At 39.3% G+C, this 21,263-nt stretch overlaps 1 protein-coding gene across 1 annotated transcript in view; it reads right to left on the bottom strand.

Annotated features, from left to right (window-relative positions):
• Positions 1 to 21,263, bottom strand: part of LOC120944382 — a 94,486-nt gene that overhangs the window by 43,363 nt on the left and 29,860 nt on the right. The window contains exons 18-35 of the mRNA XM_040358439.1: positions 20,785 to 20,993; positions 20,528 to 20,637; positions 20,271 to 20,380; positions 19,762 to 19,908; positions 18,975 to 19,183; positions 18,710 to 18,819; positions 18,457 to 18,566; positions 17,930 to 18,076; positions 17,562 to 17,770; positions 17,305 to 17,414; positions 17,050 to 17,159; positions 16,541 to 16,687; positions 15,754 to 15,962; positions 15,398 to 15,507; positions 13,736 to 13,845; positions 13,227 to 13,373; positions 12,439 to 12,647; positions 8,865 to 8,965 (exon numbers count right to left, since the gene is read on the bottom strand). Coding sequence (XP_040214373.1) covers positions 8,865 to 8,965; positions 12,439 to 12,647; positions 13,227 to 13,373; positions 13,736 to 13,845; positions 15,398 to 15,507; positions 15,754 to 15,962; positions 16,541 to 16,687; positions 17,050 to 17,159; positions 17,305 to 17,414; positions 17,562 to 17,770; positions 17,930 to 18,076; positions 18,457 to 18,566; positions 18,710 to 18,819; positions 18,975 to 19,183; positions 19,762 to 19,908; positions 20,271 to 20,380; positions 20,528 to 20,637; positions 20,785 to 20,993 — 2,614 coding nt within the window. The remainder of the gene's footprint in view (positions 1 to 8,864; positions 8,966 to 12,438; positions 12,648 to 13,226; positions 13,374 to 13,735; positions 13,846 to 15,397; positions 15,508 to 15,753; positions 15,963 to 16,540; positions 16,688 to 17,049; positions 17,160 to 17,304; positions 17,415 to 17,561; positions 17,771 to 17,929; positions 18,077 to 18,456; positions 18,567 to 18,709; positions 18,820 to 18,974; positions 19,184 to 19,761; positions 19,909 to 20,270; positions 20,381 to 20,527; positions 20,638 to 20,784; positions 20,994 to 21,263) is intronic.

Here is a 21,263-nt window from a genome sequence, read left to right as displayed (position 1 = left end):
AAGTGGGAGGAAGTTTTGAGTGAATTGAGTTGTTGTAAAAGGGAGTGTTGGCTATACAGAGGTCTCTATTATCATCAAAGCAAGGTTGAGTCAAGAGCTCAGCTGGAAGGAGGCCTAGGCTAGAACCACATGGACTGGGCCTTATGGAAGCCTTAAGCCTGGCGTGTAGTTTGAGGCCCAGCCATGTGGGGCAAGGCCGAAGCCTTCTCTCTCTCTTTATCATCTAGGGCAGGCCAGAAGAACATACCATCTTTGAGAGGGCTGAGTATACTTGTGTTATTTACCAGTGTTATAGTTAGACATTTTGTTAGAGTATTATCCTATGTGTAATAGATATTTCTGTTAAAGCATTGTTTATGATGTAATGGACGTCATTTGTTAGAATAAATATAACGATTTGATTCAAAGGTGTCTGCCTTTAACTAACTTCAGGCTTCAGGCCTTGAGCACGTGGTGGTTCATATATGCACTCGCAAGCGAATGGCTCATACACAGTAATACAGATGCAATAGTTTATATATATATTATAGGTTGCAGTACGCATACAAGTAATAGTAATTATTGCAAAAAAGTTCACTTCTAATATTTGGCACCCTTCAGATGTTTGGACAGTTCACAAATCCTAATGTATTTTTGTTTTGAGTCCATTAAGCTAAAACCCTCTAAATAACCCAGAACTGAAATCGTCTCTAGCGTGGATAAGAAATTGGCGCTGGCTCGCGAATCTTGAAACCCTGCTTGGATGATCGAGGAAGTTCTGTAAAATTTCAACAGGATTGTAGACGTACATGAACTGGTGAGAGTTATTTATTTATTTTTTGGCCGATATGTTTTTTTTTTTTTTAAACGTCCTTTTTTTTTTTTTTTGTGTTTTACTGATGTTGTAATGTTTATGTGTGTTAGGCCTGTAACCAGTCAAGCGTACTGGTGAGTAAAGGGGATTGATCACCCCTGGATGTAGCCTGTAGATTGACAGGATAAACCACACATCTTTGCGGAAAAAGTGGGAGAAATATAGATTTTTGTTTATTTTATTTTTTTTATTAAATTTGAATTTTTTTATTATTTCATTTTTACCCATGTGAAATTGAAAAGAGATTTCTGTTCCCATTTGCGGAAAAAGTGGGAGAAATATTGTTTTTAATTTTTTTTTATTTTTTTTTTTGAAATTTTTTTTTAATTTGAAGTTTTTATTTTTATTTTATTTTTACCCATGTGAAATTGAAAAGAGATTTCTGTTCCCATTTGCGGAAAAAGTGGGAGAAATATCGTTTTTTTTTATTTTTTTTAATATTTAATTTTTTTCCAATAATTTGAAGTTTTTATTTTTATTTAATTTTTACCCATGTGAATGTGGAAAGAGCGTTCTGTTCTTAAAGAGGATCAATGTGGCCTGCGTTCTGACAGAGGGAGCGTTAACTTAGAGTGCGCTCGGTAGGACTACAAAAATAGTCCAGTTTTTTTTTTTATTTTTGGTTCATGTAAAGCTGTATATGTGTTGATCTGTGTGGATTCAGGTGTGTATAAGCAACTGGTCAAACAGGTTTTCAGTGAAGCTAATTGCAGATTAACGTAACGATGGACCTTCTTGGAAGACTACTTAACGAGTATGGTTTTAATACTGTACAAAAGAATGCTATAAGACATGAAATTATGGATATCTTTGGCAATATAATGAATATAGCTAAACAGTGTGATGCAGATGCATGTAAACGTATGGAACAATTAATAAATGAGAAGTGTGTATTGGAAAAGAGGGTTAGTATGTTAGAGAAGTCTTGTAGGCAAAAAGATAATTGCATTGCCTACTTAAAGCAGAGAGAATGCGCTAATGAGCATATTAAAGAATTAGCTGAAAGTACAGTAGTGGTGACACCCTCCGCAAATGCCCAGTGCGCAATAAAGATACAGATTAAGCAAGATGCAGGAAAACCATATGCTATGGTTAATGCAAGTAATAATAATATGATAGAAATCAAGGTTGAAAATTTAAATGGAAATGCGGTAAGCGCATTAGAAAATGATTCTGGTATTGAATCAGTGGAGACATCTGATGAATCCATCGCTAGGGATTACTCCTCGGGCGATGAAAGTATTAAGTCTGTTCAGAGTAATGGTATGCAACAATGTGGGGTTCCATCGCCTTATACTCAGAGAAGGGCCCAGGCAGGGAGACCGACCCTTAAGTGTTTTTTATGTAAAAAGGGGGGTCACATTGCCAGATATTGTTGGGCGGCGGCGAATAATATCAAAATAGGATCTCAACACCCCAAAATTGCCCCAAAGCGTTATGAAGTGTATTCGGTGAGATGGGGTAACCCTAGGCATAGGGTCCATAATAATCAATTAAGACAGGGCAGTCACTATTATGATAAAGGGGAGGAGCCACATGTTCATTCAAATTTAGCAAGGGGAGGAAACAATGGGAGCAGCCCTTAAAGAGCTGCAGGGATGGTGAGAATTTTCGGGCTAATGTTTCTTTGCTATGAATAAGGATTTAGATGTGTGGAACAGAGATTTGCCGGTCGTGTATGGAAAATTATAGAGGACCTTGATATATACATATTTCGAGGATAAGCCTCTTAATTTCAGTTTTCTTTTTAATCTAACCGTTTAAAAAAAAAAAAAAATTCTTGTTTGTAATTTTTTTTTTCTTTCCATTTTTCAAGTTTTTTATTATTTGTAATTTTCATTTTTTTATTTCAATTTTTTTTATTATATATATATATATTTTTTTTCATTTTTCTTTATTATTATATTAATTGTCATATTTCATTTTTTTTTCTCATAATTTTTTTCTCTTTCTTTTTTTTGTTGTTATTAATTTTCAGTTTTCATTTTTCTTTTATATCATTTTTTTTATTATTAATTTTCATATTTTTTTTCTATCCATTTTTCAATTTTTTTTCATTTTTCTTTATTATTTTTTTTTTATTATTAATTTTTCATTTTTCAAATTTTTTTATGATTATTATTTTTTTTTTCTCTTTATTTTTCAAAAATGTTTTTCCTTCATTTGTTGGTCACTAGTGTTTCATTATTCAGGTGGAAAGAATTCCAATATTTTGTGATTTATCCACCTGAAAGGGGGAGTAGTGCATAGATCTTAAAATACAGATAATGCATTGTTCTTTTTAATGCTTAAAATTTTGAGTTTTTGAGAAGCAACGTTCACATTCATTTTTTTATTATTTTAGATTTTTGCTTGTACCATGGGGATCCATTTTAGAATGGGTCATCCGAGAGGAATCATGGTTGTTTTGATAATTTGTTCAGAAGTCAGGAACACTAAATTACTATGTTATGAGATGTTATCGATAAGAATTTGATTCTGCCCTTGTTCTTTAATTCCAGAATCTTGGTGGAGCGAAATTGGAGAGGATTCTGGAACAGAGATGAAGAATGTTCATCTGGTTGGCAGTTCGTCTGTGCCATACCACACCGAAAATTTGTTCTGATAAATGTTCAGGAGAGAAAAAGATTCAGAGTAATACTTGAAATATAGGGTTTCTCTTTCTTAAGGACAATTTTTGCACTAATACTGAATCTGAAAGACTTTGTCCAACAACGAGACGCATGAAACATTTTGCCAAAGTCTCTCCTGTCATTTATGGATGCAAACGGACTTGAATACAAATGCAATGGGTTGGAGGTTGGGGAAGGAATATAACTTTTCCAATCCTTCAGAACAAGAGATGTAAAATATGTTTTTTGATTATGAAAGAAAGGAAATGTTTTTTTGTTTAGATGTATTGACGTAACTGAATATGGTGCAGGTACCTAGGAGGCTGGCACTTATGCATAATACCGTGTCTGTTGGCCAGACTAGAAGGTGCCAGGTGATACGTCAATGGGGTGAAAACGTCCTCGTAGGGGCGGTGTCTCAATCTTAGCAGTCCTATAGAGAAGCTCTCGGTTACTGGACATGTGGGAGATACACCTAATTGATGTCTTACCTGAGAGGTTGAAACCCTGCATGGGTAATGCCAGTAAAAAGCAATAAACGCTGGCTACCAGGGTACAGTATGCCATCATCACAAGGTGCTTCAGCATCTCGCAGTGGTTGATAGAATCCTAGTACCCTATATGTGCTGAATTTACTCTGAATCAAAGGCAATATATTTGTGGCTTGCTCTCAGAGATGTGCGGACGCAGAGTGAGGTTCAGGGCGCTTATCTCTGAGGAGTAACCAGGAGAGGAGGGATGTATTCAGCACTATATTGGGGGGAATGGGACCCATTGTAAAGTGGCTCAAGATTTTGTCAACCAAGGTGAGAGGTTGGTAGAGAGTGTGAGATGGTATAGGATAGATATGTCAGTGGCTCTGGCGTGCACGCAGCGGCAGGCGGAGTTATAGACCACCATCAAGCTGATTGTACAGTCTCTCTATGAGGGGCAGTGGCCTGATGAGTTAGCATCACCGCTCAGTAAGACTTTGCAAAACACGTCTCTTACACTAATCCAAAGAGGTAGTCAAATGCCTGGATGGGCTGTACTGGTTTGGATTGTGAAAGGGTGTGCTGTATGATCCATGTACAGAAGTGCAGACTCGGTCTGTAGATTTTGTGGCGTCAATGGGCTTACTGACTGGGGATTCTATCTTGTTGCATGTGTGGCTAAATGACCCACATGTGGTCAGAGGGTACGGAAGCATGGTCACTGGAATCCAGTCACAGGGATAGAATTGTGTGGGTTTTTGTTTGTCATTGTTTGAGTTTTATATGTGTTGTTAGACTCAAAACTTATATGGAAAGCTCTCCTGCTTATCTATGCAAGTTGAGGGACGAATTGATGGTGGGGTATCTTCATACAAATGAGAGACTTTGCTACCAATTTAGATCCCTGAGGTACCGCAGACAGGCCAAGTTGCAGTAGGAAAAACCACTGTTAACAAGCCTGCATAATCCCGACCCGTATTTACAGTAAAGAGTTATAGAAGGTTGGGAGCGGGATATGTAGTTTGATGGGTCATATGCATATATGTAGATATTATGGTAATAGGTTGATTTATGTCATGGTGTAGTGTGATAATGGTATATTTTTGGCTAGTAAGATGGGCAAGAAAGGCCCTCCTCGAGACTCTGTATCTGAAAGCTGGTTAATATACTGTTCTGAGTGTGTGCTGGTGAATGATGAGTGAATGGACACCCCTTGCCTTGCCTGTACTACACCCCTTTCATGAAGATATCAGAAAGAAGAAAAGAAGACACGGAATGGTGACCTGAAAGCCGTCACAGAAGTTGATGCGTCACCCAGTAGCAAAGCGGCACGTGTTGGGAAGCACAGCATGTTAAAACCATTATTGACTGTTCCAAAGAACTGGTTCTGAAACACATGGTGGAGGACAGTTAAGAACTGTTCCGGAGGTACTGGTTCTGAAATACATGTTGGCAAAACAGTCGAGTACTGTTCCGGAGATACTGGTTCTGAAACACATGTTGGAAAACAGTCGAGAACTGTTCCGGAAGTACTGGTTCTGAAACACATGTTGGAAAACAGTTGAGGACTGTTCCAAAGGTCACATGTTGGAAGTCATTTATGGACTGTTTCATAGGAGCCGGTTCTGAAGCCTATGTTGAGAGGCGCAGCACGGTAAAATCATTAAGGGCTGCTCTATAGGTACTGGTCCGGAAAAACAGGTGGGAAAGCCACACGCGTTGAGACCTTTATGGACTGTTCCAAAGGAGCTGTTTCACATGTTGAAAAATGCAACACGTTCCAGGGGTACTGGTTTGGAGACACATGTTGGGTGTTAAGACCATATGGACTGTTCAATGGGACCCATGTCTGAAGAAGGAGGTTATGCGCCTTGTTAGGCGCAAAGCGGCATATGTTGCAGAATAATTCAGCTTGCCTGTACAGCAAATTACTCTTGCAATCCTGAAAAGGCACAGAGGAGTTTTACCCTCAGGCAAAAGCTGCACAGCAGGGGGGCTGGCTTAGTGTAAGACAATATTCTACAAGCCAGCTGGAGAAGGGGGCTGCCTGATGAAGAGTGATTGGTCCAAGCCAAGTGGGAGGAAGTTTTGAGTGAATTGAGTTGTTGTAAAAGGGAGTGTTGGCTATACAGAGGTCTCTATTATCATCAAAGCAAGGTTGAGTCAAGAGCTCAGCTGGAAGGAGGCCTAGGCTAGAACCACATGGACTGGGCCTTATGGAAGCCTTAAGCCTGGCGTGTAGTTTGAGGCCCAGCCATGTGGGGCAAGGCCGAAGCCTTCTCTCTCTCTTTATCATCTAGGGCAGGCCAGAAGAACATACCATCTTTGAGAGGGCTGAGTATACTTGTGTTATTTACCAGTGTTATAGTTAGACATTTTGTTAGAGTATTATCCTATGTGTAATAGATATTTCTGTTAAAGCATTGTTTATGATGTAATGGACGTCATTTGTTAGAATAAATATAACGATTTGATTCAAAGGTGTCTGCCTTTAACTAACTTCAGGCTTCAGGCCTTGAGCACGTGGTGGTTCATATATGCACTCGCAAGCGAATGGCTCATACACAGTAATACAGATGCAATAGTTTATATATATATTATAGGTTGCAGTACGCATACAAGTAATAGTAATTATTGCAAAAAAGTTCACTTCTAATATAGGGTAACAAAGTCTGTTCACTGTACTGAATGAACTGACTTCCATGCACATGAGCAGGGCCCTCCTAATACTCTTGTATTGAATTGTATTGTAGCTGTACTGTTTCTCCTATATTTTAACTTGCTGTGCAAACTGTTGACGCTATAAAAATCCTGTATAATAATAATAATCATAATATTAATAATATTAATAATACTGCATCTATGGAAATGCACGCCTAACACCCTAGGAAAGGAAATGGGGTAGGACTACAGAACAACCCACCCTCTCCTCATTTCCATAACATAAAGGGAAAGTGTTCTGTTGTTCAGAAAACAAGGCAGTGCTTAAAGGGGTTGTAAAGGTTTGATTATTATTTTTTTTAAATAACAAACATGTTATACTTACCTCCACTGTGCAGTTCGTTTTGCACAGGGTGGCCCTGATCCTCCTGTTCTGGGGTCCCTTGGCGGCTCTCTCGGCTCTTCCCGGCTTAAGATAACCCCCCTGGGTAGCTCTCTCCCGAGGGGGTTACCTTGGGGCCCCGCCAACCGGCGCCAGCGTCATTGGATTTGATTGACAGCAGCGCGAGCCAATGGCTATCAATCTATCCAAATGAAGAGCCGAGAAGCTCGGGCAACGATTGAGCACAGGACAAGAGACAACACTGGATTTCTGCCAGAATGAACAGGCATTGTTGTTGCACTTATTGAACAGATATAAGAAAACCGTTTCAATTGAAAATTTAAAAGATCCAAATAGCACAGATAAGTTCAATGTTGGGTTTAACATGCTACTTCTTTTATTTCTAGTTATGCTCTAGAACAGTGTTTCTCAACTCTGGTCCTCAAGGCACCCAAACAGGTCATGTTTTTAGGCTTTCCATTATTTTGCACAGGTGATTTGATCAGTTTCACTGCCTTAGTAATTACCACAGCTGTTTCATCTGAGGGAAATCCTGAAAACATGACCTGTTGGAGTGCCTTGAGGACTGGAGTTGAGAAACAGATTCTCTAGAATCTCCTGATTTTACAGATTTGAAGTCTCAGTTGAAATATAGACACAGCGCTGTACTCAGAGTGTAACTGGGGATTGTTCCCAGTGAACTGAATAAATATGCACTGTTCAATATCTGAAGCAGGGTTCAGAAAGGGTCTTTACCCAAATGTTAGACCTGCTAATTCCTGTAGGGCAGTGGTTCTCAACCCTGTCCTTAAAGCGGGGGTTCGCCCCAAAAAAATGTTTTAACATTAGATTCAGGCGAGTTGTTAGAATCACAATCGGGTGTTTTTTTTAAATCGTTGCCGTACATACCGTTTTATAGATATATGTTCACCGTGGCTTCCGGGTATAATATGCGGGACTGGGCGTTCTTAATTGATTGACATGCTTCCGACCGTCGCATACAGCGCGTCACGAGTTGCCGAAAGAAGCCGGACTGCGAGCTGGCTCTATACGGCGCTTGCGCACCGACGTTTGGCTTCTTTCGGCAACTTGTGACGCGCTGTATGCGACGGTCGGAAGCATGTCAATCAATTAGGAACGCCCAGTCCCGCAGATTATACCCGAAAAGCCGCAGTGAACATATATCTATAAAACGGTATGTACGGCAACGATTTGTAAAAAAAACACCCGATTGTGATTCTAACAACTCGCCTGAATCTAATGTTAAAATGTTTTTTTTTTTTGGGTGAACCCCCATTTTAAGTACCCCCAACAGGCCATGTTTGCAGGTTTTCCTTTGTCTTGAACAGGTGCTTTAAATCAGATTCAATGGCTTGGTATTTTGGACAGATATTTTATCTAAGAGAAATTCTCAAAACATGGCCTGTTGGGGGTACTTAAGGACAGGGTTGAGAACACTGCTGTAGAGCAGTGATTCTCAACTCCAGTTTTCAAGACGCCCCGACAGGTCATTTTTTCAGTAATGCAAAGCCTAAAACCTGACCTGTTGGGGTGTCTTGAGGACCGGAGTTGAGAAACACCGCTGTAGAGGACCTTACTTAAGCAAATGCACTTTTTAATATGCCAAATCCAAAGGGTAAAGATAAAACTTTACCACGAGAGGAGAAAAAAGAAACACCTTAATTTCATTTGAGTTGGGATGCAAAAATGTACCTTTAGAAGTGCTGGACTTTGCATTCAAATATGGTTTTAGGATGTATATTTTTGTAAACGCTAATATAACACTATTCCAAGATCAAAGAGGGAATTGGATTTTTTTACCACTGTGAGACAAGACAATTAATGCCATCAGCAAAGAACAAATAGGGCTTGTGGAAACATACCTGTGGAAGCACTATTCAAGTATGGTCTCACAAAGTCCTGATAGATTGATGCGCTGGTGTCTTCTGTCATTGAGCTAAACTGAAGGCTAAATGCTTGTACTCTGTTTCAGAAAAAAACAATAGATTGTATTGAAAATATAAAAAATTGCAAAGCAAGTACTTGTCATTTTATGCCTTCCTTTTAATAATTTATTCTGTTAGATCTATACGGTCTACAATAGCAATAGACAATTAGCTTTTTTTGTCCATTGTACTTACATTGCTTGGTAGGAGGAGCAGTTTATGTCCAGCGGGATGATCTTAAGAAGGGGTTGGTTGAAGTATACTGTCAAGTTAACCAAGTAGACTTGGAACAAAACTTTCCATTGTTCAGTTGTATAAGTAGAAAAGTTGGTCTGAAGACCCCTAAGCTCTGTAGCAAGGAGTGTTTTCTTTATTGTTGTTACTTGCTCCTTTGACAGATTGGCCTACATAAAAAAAAAAAAAAAGGGATTTGTGAAAAAAGTTACTATAAAGCCTTTTTGCACAGAGCAGCCTGGAATCTCCTCTTCTCAAGTCCCTCTTCTGTGCTTCTGGCCCCTCCCTCCTGTCAAATGCCCCCATAGCAAGCAGCTTGCTATGGGGCACCCAAGCCAAGTCACAGCTCTCTGTGTCCATTCAGACATGATGCCATGGCACAACCATGCCCCCTCTCTCTCCTGATTAGCTGACTGACTTTGATTGATGGCAGTGGGAGCCAACGGCGCTGTTGCTGTGTCTCAGCAAATCAGGAGAGAGAATCGGACGGCCAAAAAAAAAAACATGGACATCACTGGACAGAGAGGGGCTCAGGTAAGTATTAGAAGGACCAAGGGGGACTGCTGCACAGAGAAGCCTTTTTATCTTGATGCATAGAATGCATTAGGATAACAAACCTTCTGACTTTACAACCCCTTTAAGTAAAGGCTGCTATTGCTTGCGTGCTGATCAAATATAAATACAAGAGTTTTTTAAAGAGTGGCTTCTTGTCAAAGCACAACATTTTGAGGGATGTTCTTATGTATGTACCTGTACTGCTGCGACAGAGAGAACCTCCAGGAAGACTGTGACATTTTGCGGTGCGATGGCACTTAGATATTTTTCCAGTAAATTTGCATTGAGGAGAATGTTATCTTTGGTCACGGAGTAAGCTATGTCCTTTGGAGGAAGGTCATTCTGAAAAAGATGATATTTTCCAATGGATACAGTATATTATATTCTCTGGGTATCTGTTACCATTTTAATTTATATTTCTACCAGCTGCCACTTTGGATAAGTCCTGCTCTAGTCATTCAAGCCTTTATAACTCTCTACCCCAGAGACATAGTTCTGACCTTGGTTTCAGTGTTTTGACACTGTCACTTGTATATCACAAATCCCCCATTATGACACAAGCAAGGTGTGTGTGATTCTCTTAGGTGACAAAAACTTATAGCATTGCTCTACCCTATGTCATGGTAACCTTTTCTAACTGACCTCTTACAGCTCTTCACCACCCATCTAGGATTTGTTATGTCAACCCATTTGCAGGAACTTACCAGTGTAAAGTTTTTATTGAGTGTCACGATTTCTTCAAGGGAAAATAAGTAGAAAAAGGCTCCAAAGTTGAGTTCGCTCCAGGTCTCAAAGCTTCCAGTATCACAAACCACTATGGAAAAAAACACAAAGAAAGATTTACCAAGCCAACTAAAAGCAAATTCAAAACCAAAAAAAAATATTTAAACTTTTTTACACCCAGGTGCGAAAAATAAAACACATTTACCTAACAAGATGACAGTGGATGCGGAAACATACCTGTGGAAGTGGCTGATTGTGCAGTCAAGTATGGTTTCAGGAAGTTCTGATAGATTGCTTCTCTTGTGTCGTTTGTCATTGAACTAAACTGAAGGCTAAATGCTTTTACTCTGTTTCAGAAAAAGATAAGAACATTTGGGAGTGTGACTTACATGTAGTTATATACCTTCCTTTAAATTCTATCATTTTGCCCAGCATTCATGGTTTACAAATGCCATGGACGCAGATTTTTTCCCCTTAGAAATCATTGTACTTACATTGCTTGGTAGGAGGAGCAGGTTAAGTTCAGCGGGATGATCTTAAGAAGGGTTTGGTTGAAGTATACTGTCAAGTTAAGCAAGTCATTTTGGAACAAAATGCTCCATTGTTTAGTTGTATAAGTAGAGAAGTTGGCCTGAAGACCCCTGAGCTCTGTAGCTAGGAGTGTTTTCTTTATTGTTGTTACTTGCTCCTCTGACAGGTTAGCCTACATGAAAAAACAGGGATTAGTGAAAATAGGTAAGGAAAAGCTGCTATTGCTTGCATGCTGAGCAACCATACATACGAGAGTCTTCTCAAAGAGCAAAACTTTAGCTGGATTATTGTCAAAGCACAAGATGTTTGAGGGTTGTTCTCTTGTACGTACCTGTTTTGCTGTGGAAGAGAAAGCTTCCAGGAAGACTGTGACATTTTGCGGTGCAATGGCACTTAGAAATGTTTCCAGCAAAGTTGCATTGAGGAGAATATTATCTGTGGTCACTGAGTAAGCTATGTCCATTGGAGAAAGGTCATTCTGAAAAAGATTTTTGATATTTTCTCTTTTTAAGAAACAATGGATACAGTATGGTAAAATCTCTAGTTATCTTTTATCATTTTAGTCATTTTTTTTTTTACAGCTGCCAACTTGTAAATTTCATAATCTATTCCTTCAAGCATTTGTAACTCTGACCATAGAAACACAGTTCTGACCTTGGTATCAATGATTTGACACTGTCAGCTGTATTTCATGAATCCCCCTTTATGATACAAGCAAGGTGTGTGTGATTCTCTTTGGTGACAAAAGCCTATAGCATTGCACCACCCTATGTCATGGAAACCTTTTTTAATTGACCTCTTACAGCGCTTCTTCATCAATCTAGGATTTGTAATGTCAACCCATGTGCAGGAGCTTACCAGTGTAAAGTTTTTATTGAGTGTCATGATTTCTTCCAGTGAGAAGAAGTAGAAAAAGGCTCCAAAGTTCAGTTCACTCCAGTCCTGGAAGTTTCCAGCATCACAAACCACTATAGAAAAAAAATCAAAGGAAAATTTACCAAACCAACTTAAAGCAAATCCAAAACCAATCAGAAAATTGAAACTTTTACTACAGCCGGGTGAGACAGAAAACACCTTTACCTAACAAGATGAGAGTGGATGCGAAAACATACCTGTGGAAATGGCTATCTTTGCCGTCAAGTATGGTTTCAGGAAGTTCTGATAGATTGCTTCTCTTGTGTCATCTGTCATTGAGCTAAACTGAAGGCTAAATGCTTTTACTCTGTTTCAGAAAAAGATAAGAACATTTGGGAGTGTGACTTACATGTAGTTATATACCTTCCTTTAAATTCTATGATTTTGCCCAGCATTCATGGTTCACAAAAAAAACAATAGATTGAATGGAAAATATGAAATTGCAAAGCAAGTACTTGTCATTTTATGCCTTCCTTTTAATAATGTATTCTGTTAGATCTATACGATCTACAATAGCAATAGACAATTAGCTTTTTCTGTCCATTGTACTTACATTGCTTGGTAGGAGGAGCAGTTTATGTCCAGGGGGATAATCTTAAGAAGGGTTTGGTTGAAGTATACTGTCAAGTTAACCAAGTAGACTTGGAACAAAACTTTCCATTGTTCAGATGTATAAGTAGAAAAGTTGGTCTGAAGACCCCTAAGCTCTGTAGCAAGGAGTGTTTTCTTTATTGTTGTTACTTGCTCCTCTGACAGGTTGGCCTACATGAAAAAAAAAAGGATTTGTGAAAAAGTTAAAGTTACTATAAAGCCTTTTTGCACAGAGTAGCCTGGATTCTCCTCTTCTCGAGTCCCTCTTCTGTGCTTCTGGCCCCTCCCTCCTGTCAAATGCCCCCACAGCAAGTAGCTTGCTATGGGGCACCCAAGCCAAGTCACAGCTCTCTGTGTCCATTCAGACATGATGCCATGGCACAGCCCCGCCTCTCTCTCTCCTGATTAGCTGTCCGACTTTGATTGATGGCAGTGGGAGCCAACGGCGCCGTTGCTGTGTCTCAGCAAATCAGAAGAGAGAATCGGACGGCCAAAAAAAAGAACGTGGACATCACTGGACAGAGAGGGGCTCAGGTAAGTATTAGAAGGACCAAGGGGGACTGCTGCACAGAGAAGGCTTTTTATCTTGATGCATAGAATGCATTAGGATAACAAACCTTCTGACTTTACAACCCCTTTAAGTAAAGGCTGCTATTGCTTGCGTGCTGATCAAATATAAATACAAGAGTTTTTTAAAGAGTGGCTTCTTGTCAAAGCACAACATTTTGAGGGATGTTCTTATTTATGTACCTGTATTGCTGCGACAGAGAGAACCTCCAGGAAGACTGTGACATTTTGCGGTGCGATGGCACTTAGATATTTTTCCAGTAAAGTTGCATTGAGGAGAATGTTATCTTTGGTCACGGAGTAAGCTATGTCCTTTGGAGGAAGGTCATTCTGAAAAAGATGATATTTTCCAATGGATACAGTATATTATATTGTCTGGGTATCTGTTACCATTTTAATTTATATTTCTACCAGCTGCCACTTTGGATAAGTCCTGCTCTAGTCATTCAAGCCTTTATAACTCTCTACCCCAGAGACATAGTTCTGACCTTGGTTTCAGTGTTTTGACACTGTCACTTGTATATCACAAATCCCCCATTATGACACAAGCAAGGTGTGTGTGATTCTCTTAGGTGACAAAAACTTATAGCATTGCTCTACCCTATGTCATGGTAACCGTTTCTAACTGACCTCTTACAGCCCTTCACCACCCATCTAGGATTTGTTATGTCAACCCATTTGCAGGAACTTACCAGTGTAAAGTTTTTATTGAGTGTCATGATTTCTTCAAGGGAAAATAAGTAGATAAGGGCTCCAAAGTTCAGTTCGCTCCAGGTCTCAAAGCTTCCAGTATCACAAACCACTATGGAAAAAAACACAAAGAAAGATTTACCAAGCCAACTAAAAGCAAATTCAAAACCAAAAAAAATATTTAAACTTTTTTACACCCAGGTGCGAAAAATAAAACACATTTACCTAACAAGATGACAGTGGATGCGGAAACATACCTGTGGAAGTGGCTGATTGTGCAGTCAAGTATGGTTTCAGGAAGTTCTGATAGATTGCTTCTCTTGTGTCGTTTGTCATTGAACTAAACTGAAGGCTAAATGCTTTTACTCTGTTTCAGAAAAAGATAAGAACATTTGGGAGTGTGACTTACATGTAGTTATATACCTTCCTTTAAATTCTATCATTTTGCCCAGCATTCATGGTTTACAAAAGCCATGGACGCAGATTTTTTTCCCCTTAGAAATCATTGTACTTACATTGCTTGGTAGGAGGAGCAGGTTAAGTTCAGCGGGATGATCTTAAGAAGGGTTTGGTTGAAGTATACTGTCAAGTTAAGCAAGTCATTTTGGAACAAAACGCTCCATTGTTTAGTTGTATAAGTAGAGAAGTTGGCCTGAAGACCCCTGAGCTCTGTAGCTAGGAGTGTTTTCTTTATTGTTGTTACTTGCTCCTCTGACAGGTTAGGCCTACATGAAAAAACAGGGATTAGTGAAAATAGGTAAGGAAAAGCTGCTATTGCTTGCATGCTGAGCAACCATACATACGAGAGTCTTCTCAAAGAGCAAAACTTTAGCTGGATTATTGTCAAAGCACAAGATGTTTGAGGGTTGTTCTCTTGTATGTACCTGTTTTGCTGTGGAAGAGAAAGCTTCCAGGAAGACTGTAACATTTTGCGGTGCGATGGCACTTAGATATTTTTCCAGCAAAGTTGCATTGAGGAGAATATTAGCTGTGGTCACTGAGTAAGCTATGTCCATTGGAGAAAGGTCATTCTGAAAAAGATTTTTGATATTTTCTCTTTTTAAGAAACAGTGGATACAGTATGGTAAAATCTCTAGGTATCTATTATCATTTTAGTCATTATTTTTTTACAGCTGCCAACTTGTATATTTCATAATCTATTCCTTCAAGCATTTGTAACTCTGACCATAGAAACATAGTTCTGACCTTGGTATCAGTGATTTGACACTGTCAGCTGTATATCATGAATCCCCCTTTATGATACAAGCAAGGTGTGTGTGATTCTCTTTGGTGGCAAAAGCCTATAGCATTGCACCACCCTATGTCATGGAAACCTTTTTTAATTGACCTCTTACAGCGCTTCTTCATCAATCTAGGATTTGTAATGTCAACCCATGTGCAGGAGCTTACCAGTGTAAAGTTTTTATTGAGTGTCATGATTTCTTCCAGTGAGAAGAAGTAGAAAAAGGCTCCAAAGTTCAGTTCACTCCAGTCCTGGAAGTTTCCAGCATCACAAACCACTATAGAAAAAAAATCAAAGGAAAATTTACCAAACCAACTTAAAGCAAATCCAAAACCAATCAGAAAATTGAAACTTTTACTACAGCCGGGTGAGACAGAAAACACCTTTACCTAACAAGATGAGAGTGGATGCGAAAACATACCTGTGGAAATGGCTATCTTTGCCGTCAAGTATGGTTTCAGGAAGTTCTGATAGATTGCTTCTCTTGTGTCATCTGTCATTGAGCTAAACTGAAGGCTAAATGCTTTTACTCTGTTTCAGAAAAAGATAAGAACATTTGGGAGTGTGACTTACATGTAGTTATATACCTTCCTTTAAATTCTATGATTTTGCCCAGCATTCATGGTTCACAAAAAAAACAATAGATTGAATGGAAAATATGAAATTGCAAAGCAAGTACTTGTCATTTTATGCCTTCCTTTTAATAATGTATTCTGTTAGATCTATACGATCTACAATAGCAATAGACAATTAGCTTTTTCTGTCCATTGTACTTACATTGCTTGGTAGGAGGAGCAGTTTATGTCCAGGGGGATAATCTTAAGAAGGGTTTGGTTGAAGTATACTGTCAAGTTAACCAAGTAGACTTGGAACAAAACTTTCCATTGTTCAGTTGTATAAGTAGAAAAGTTGGTCTGAAGACCCCTAAGCTCTGTAGCAAGGAGTGTTTTCTTTATTGTTGTTACTTGCTCCTCTGACAGGTTGGCCTACATGAAAAAAAAAAGGATTTGTGAAAAAGTTAAAGTTACTATAAAGCCTTTTTGCACAGAGTAGCCTGGATTCTCCTCTTCTCGAGTCCCTCTTCTGTGCTTCTGGCCCCTCCCTCCTGTCAAATGCCCCCACAGCAAGCAGCTTGCTATGGGGCACCCAAGCCAAGTCACAGCTCTCTGTGTCCAATCAGACATGATGCCATGGCACAGCCCCGCCTCTCTCTCTCCTGATTAGCTGTCTGACTTTGATTGATGGCAGTGGGAGCCAACGGCGCCGTTGCCGTGTCTCAGCAAATCAGAAGAGAGAATCGGACGGCCAAAAAAAAGAACGTGGACATCACTGGACAGAGAGGGGCTCAGGTAAGTATTAGAAGGACCAAGGGGGACTGCTGCACAGAGAAGGCTTTTTATCTTGATGCATAGAATGCATTAGGATAACAAACCTTCTGACTTTACAACCCCTTTATGTAAAGCTGCTATTGCTTGCGTGCTGATCAAATATAAATACAAGAGTTTTTTAAAGAGTGGCTTCTTGTCAAAGCACAACATTTTGAGGGATGTTCTTATTTATGTACCTGTATTGCTGCGACAGAGAGAACCTCCAGGAAGACTGTGACATTTTGCGGTGCGATGGCACTTAGATATTTTTCCAGTAAAGTTGCATTGAGGAGAATGTTATCTTTGGTCACGGAGTAAGCTATGTCCTTTGGAGGAAGGTCATTCTGAAAAAGATGATATTTTCCAATGGATACAGTATATTATATTGTCTGGGTATCTGTTACCATTTTAATTTATATTTCTACCAGCTGCCACTTTGGATAAGTCCTGCTCTAGTCATTCAAGCCTTTATAACTCTCTACCCCAGAGACATAGTTCTGACCTTGGTTTCAGTGTTTTGACACTGTCACTTGTATATCACAAATCCCCCATTATGACACAAGCAAGGTGTGTGTGATTCTCTTAGGTGACAAAAACTTATAGCATTGCTCTACCCTATGTCATGGTAACCGTTTCTAACTGACCTCTTACAGCCCTTCACCACCCATCTAGGATTTGTTATGTCAACCCATTTGCAGGAACTTACCAGTGTAAAGTTTTTATTGAGTGTCATGATTTCTTCAAGGGAAAATAAGTAGATAAGGGCTCCAAAGTTCAGTTCGCTCCAGGTCTCAAAGCTTCCAGTATCACAAACCACTATGGAAAAAAACACAAAGAAAGATTTACCAAGCCAACTAAAAGCAAATTCAAAACCAAACAAAAAATGTAAACTTTTTTACACCCAGGTGCGAAAAATAAAACACATTTACCTAACAAGATGACAGTGGATGCGGAAACATACCTGTGGAAGTGGCTGATTGTGCAGTCAAGTATGGTTTCAGGAAGTTCTGATAGATTGCTTCTCTTGTGTCGTTTGTCATTGAACTAAACTGAAGGCTAAATGCTTTTACTCTGTTTCAGAAAAAGATAAGAACATTTGGGAGTGTGACTTACATGTAGTTATATACCTTCCTTTAAATTCTATCATTTTGCCCAGCATTCATGGTTTACAAAAGCCATGGACGCAGATTTTTTTCCCTTAGAAATCATTGTACTTACATTGCTTGGTAGGACGAGCAGGTTAAGTTCAGCGGGATGATCTTAAGAAGGGTTTGGTTGAAGTATACTGTCAAGTTAAGCAAGTCATTCTGGAACAAAACGCTCCATTGTTTAGTTGTATAAGTAGAGAAGTTGGCCTGAAGACCCCTGAGCTCTGTAGCTAGGAGTGTTTTCTTTATTGTTGTTACTTGCTCCTCTGACAGGTTGGCCTACATGAAAAAACAGGGATTAGTGAAAATAGGTAAGGAAAAGCTGCTATTGCTTGCATGCTGAGCAACCATACATACGAAAGTCTTCTCAAAGAGCAAAACTTTAGCTGGATTATTGTCAAAGCACAAGATGTTTGAGGGTTGTTCTTTTGTATGTACCTGTTTTGCTGTGGAAGAGAAAGCTTCCAGGAAGACTGTAACATTTTGCGGTGCGATGGCACTTAGATATTTTTCCAGCAAAGTTGCATTGAGGAGAATGTTAGCTGTGGTCACTGAGTAAGCTATGTCCATTGGAGAAAGGTCATTCTGAAAAAGATTTTTGATATTTTCTCTTTTTAAGAAACAGTGGATACAGTATGGTAAAATCTCTAGGTATCTATTATCATTTTAGTCATTATTTTTTTACAGCTGCCAACTTGTATATTTCATAATCTATTCCTTCAAGCATTTGTAACTCTTGACCATAGAAACATAGTTCTGACCTTGGTATCAGTGATTTGACACTGTTAGCTGTATTTCATGAATCCCCCTTTATGATACAAGCAAGGTGTGTGTGATTCTCTTTGGTGACAAAAGCCTATAGCATTGCACCACCCTATGTCATGGAAACCTTTTTTAATTGACCTCTTACAGCGCTTCTTCATCAATCTAGGATTTGTAATGTCAACCCATGTGCAGGAGCTTACCAGTGTAAAGTTGTTATTGAGTGTCATGATTTCTTCAAGTGAGAAGAAGTAGAAAAAGGCTCCAAAGTTCAGTTCACTCCAGTCCTGGAAGTTTCCAGCATCACAAACCACTATGGAAAAAAATCACAGGAAAATTTACCAAACCAACTTAAAGCAAATCCAAAACCAATCAGAAAATTGAAACTTTTACTACAGCCGGGTGAGACAGAAAACACCTTTACCTAACAAGATGAGAGTGGATGCGAAAACATACCTGTGGAAATGGCTATCTTTGCCGTCAAGTATGGTTTCAGGAAGTTCTGATAGATTGCTTCTCTTGTGTCATCTGTCATTGAGCTAAACTGAAGGCTAAATGCTTTTACTCTGTTTCAGAAAAAAACAATAGATTGAATGGAAAATATGAAATTGCAAAGCAAGTACTTGTCATTTTATGCCTTCCTTTTAATAATGTATTCTGTTAGATCTATACGATCTACAATAGCAATAGACAATTAGCTTTTTCTGTCCATTGTACTTACATTGCTTGGTAGGAGGAGCAGTTTATGTCCAGGGGGATAATCTTAAGAAGGGGTTGGTTGAAGTATACTGTCAAGTTAACCAAGTAGACTTGGAACAAAACTTTCCATTGTTCAGTTGTATAAGTAGAAAAGTTGGTCTGAAGACCCCTAAGCTCTGTAGCAAGGAGTGTTTTCTTTATTGTTGTTACTTGCTCCTCTGACAGGTTGGCCTACATGAAAAAAAAAAGGATTCGTGAAAAAGTTAAAGTTACTATAAAGCCTTTTTGCACAGAGTAGCCTGGATTCTCCTCTTCTCGAGTCCCTCTTCTGTGCTTCTGGCCCCTCCCTCCTGTCAAATGCCCCCACAGCAAGCAGCTTGCTATGGGGCACCCAAGCCAAGTCACAGCTCTCTGTGTCCAATCAGACATGATGCCATGGCACAGCCCCGCCTCTCTCTCTCCTGATTAGCTGTCTGACTTTGATTGATGGCAGTGGGAGCCAACGGCGCCGTTGCTGTGTCTCAGCAAATCAGAAGAGAGAATCGGACGGCCAAAAAAAAGAACGTGGACATCACTGGACAGAGAGGGGCTCAGGTAAGTATTAGAAGGACCAAGGGGGACTGCTGCACAGAGAAGGCTTTTTATCTTGATGCATAGAATGCATTAGGATAACAAACCTTCTGACTTTACAACCCCTTTATGTAAAGCTGCTATTGCTTGCGTGCTGATCAAATATAAATACAAGAGTTTTTTAAAGAGTGGCTTCTTGTCAAAGCACAACATTTTGAGGGATGTTCTTATGTATGTACCTGTATTGCTGCGACAGAGAGAACCTCCAGGAAGACTGTGACATTTTGCGGTGCGATGGCACTTAGATATTTTTCCAGTAAATTTGCATTGAGGAGAATGTTATCTTTGGTCACGGAGTAAGCTATGTCCTTTGGAGGAAGGTCATTCTGAAAAAGATGATATTTTCCAATGGATACAGTATATTATATTCTCTGGGTATCTGTTACCATTTTAATTTATATTTATACCAGCTGCCACTTTGGATAAGTCCTGCTCTAGTCATTCAAGCCTTTATAACTCTCTACCCCAGAGACATAGTTCTGACCTTGGTTTCAGTGTTTTGACACTGTCACTTGTATATCACACATCCCCCATTATGACACAAGCAAGGTGTGTGTGATTCTCTTAGGTGACAAAAACTTATAGCATTGCTCTACCCTATGTCATGGTAACCTTTTCTAACTGACCTCTTACAGCCCTTCACCACCCATCTAGGATTTGTTATGTCAACCCATTTGCAGGAACTTACCAGTGTAAAGTTTTTATTGAGTGTCACGATTTCTTCAAGGGAAAATAAGTAGAAAAAGGCTCCAAAGTTCAGTTCGCTCCAGGTCTCAAAGCTTCCAGTATCACAAACCACTATGGAAAAAAATACAAAGAAAGATTTACCAAGCCAACTAAAAGCAAATTCAAAACCAAACAAAAAATTTAAACTTTTTTACACCCAGGTGCGAAAAATAAAACACAAATTTACCTAACAAGATGACAGTGGATGCGGAAACATACCTGTGGAAGTGGCTGATTGTGCAGTCAAGTATGGTTTCAGGAAGTTCTGATAGATTGTTTCTCTTGTGTCGTTTGTCATTGAACTAAACTGAAGGCTAAATGCTTTTACTCTGTTTCAGAAAAAGATAAGAACATTTGCGAGTGTGACTTACATGTAGTTATATACCTTCCTTTAAATTCTATCATTTTGCCCAGCATTCATGGTTTACAAAAGCCATGGACGCATATTTTTTTCCCTTAGAAATCATTGTACTTACATTGCTTGGTAGGAGGAGCAGGTTAAGTTCAGCGGGATGATCTTAAGAAGGGTTTGGTTGAAGTATACTGTCAAGTTAAGCAAGTCATTTTGGAACAAAACGCTCCATTGTTTAGTTGTATAAGTAGAGAAGTTGGCCTGAAGACCCCTGAGCTCTGTAGCTAGGAGTGTTTTCTTTATTGTTGTTACTTGTTCCTCTGACAGGTTGGCCTACATGAAAAAACAGGGATTTGTGAAAATAGGTAAGGAAAAGATGCAATTGCTTGCATGCTGAGCAACCATACATACGAGAGTCTTCTCAAAGAGCAAAACTTTAGCTGGATTATTGTCAAAGCACAAGATGTTTGAGGGTTGTTCTTTTGTATGTACCTGTTTTGCTGTGGAAGAGAAAGCTTCCAGGAAGACTGTGACATTTTGCGGTGCGATGGCACTTAGATATTTTTCCAGCATAGTTGCATTGAGGAGAATGTTAGCTGTGGT

The sequence above is a fragment of the Rana temporaria genome, chromosome 6, assembly GCF_905171775.1.
Source record: "Rana temporaria chromosome 6, aRanTem1.1, whole genome shotgun sequence".
Lineage (NCBI taxonomy): Eukaryota > Metazoa > Chordata > Amphibia > Anura > Ranidae > Rana > Rana temporaria.
The sequence above is the reverse complement of the archived record's forward strand: the minus strand, read 5'-3'. Positions and strand labels throughout refer to the sequence as shown.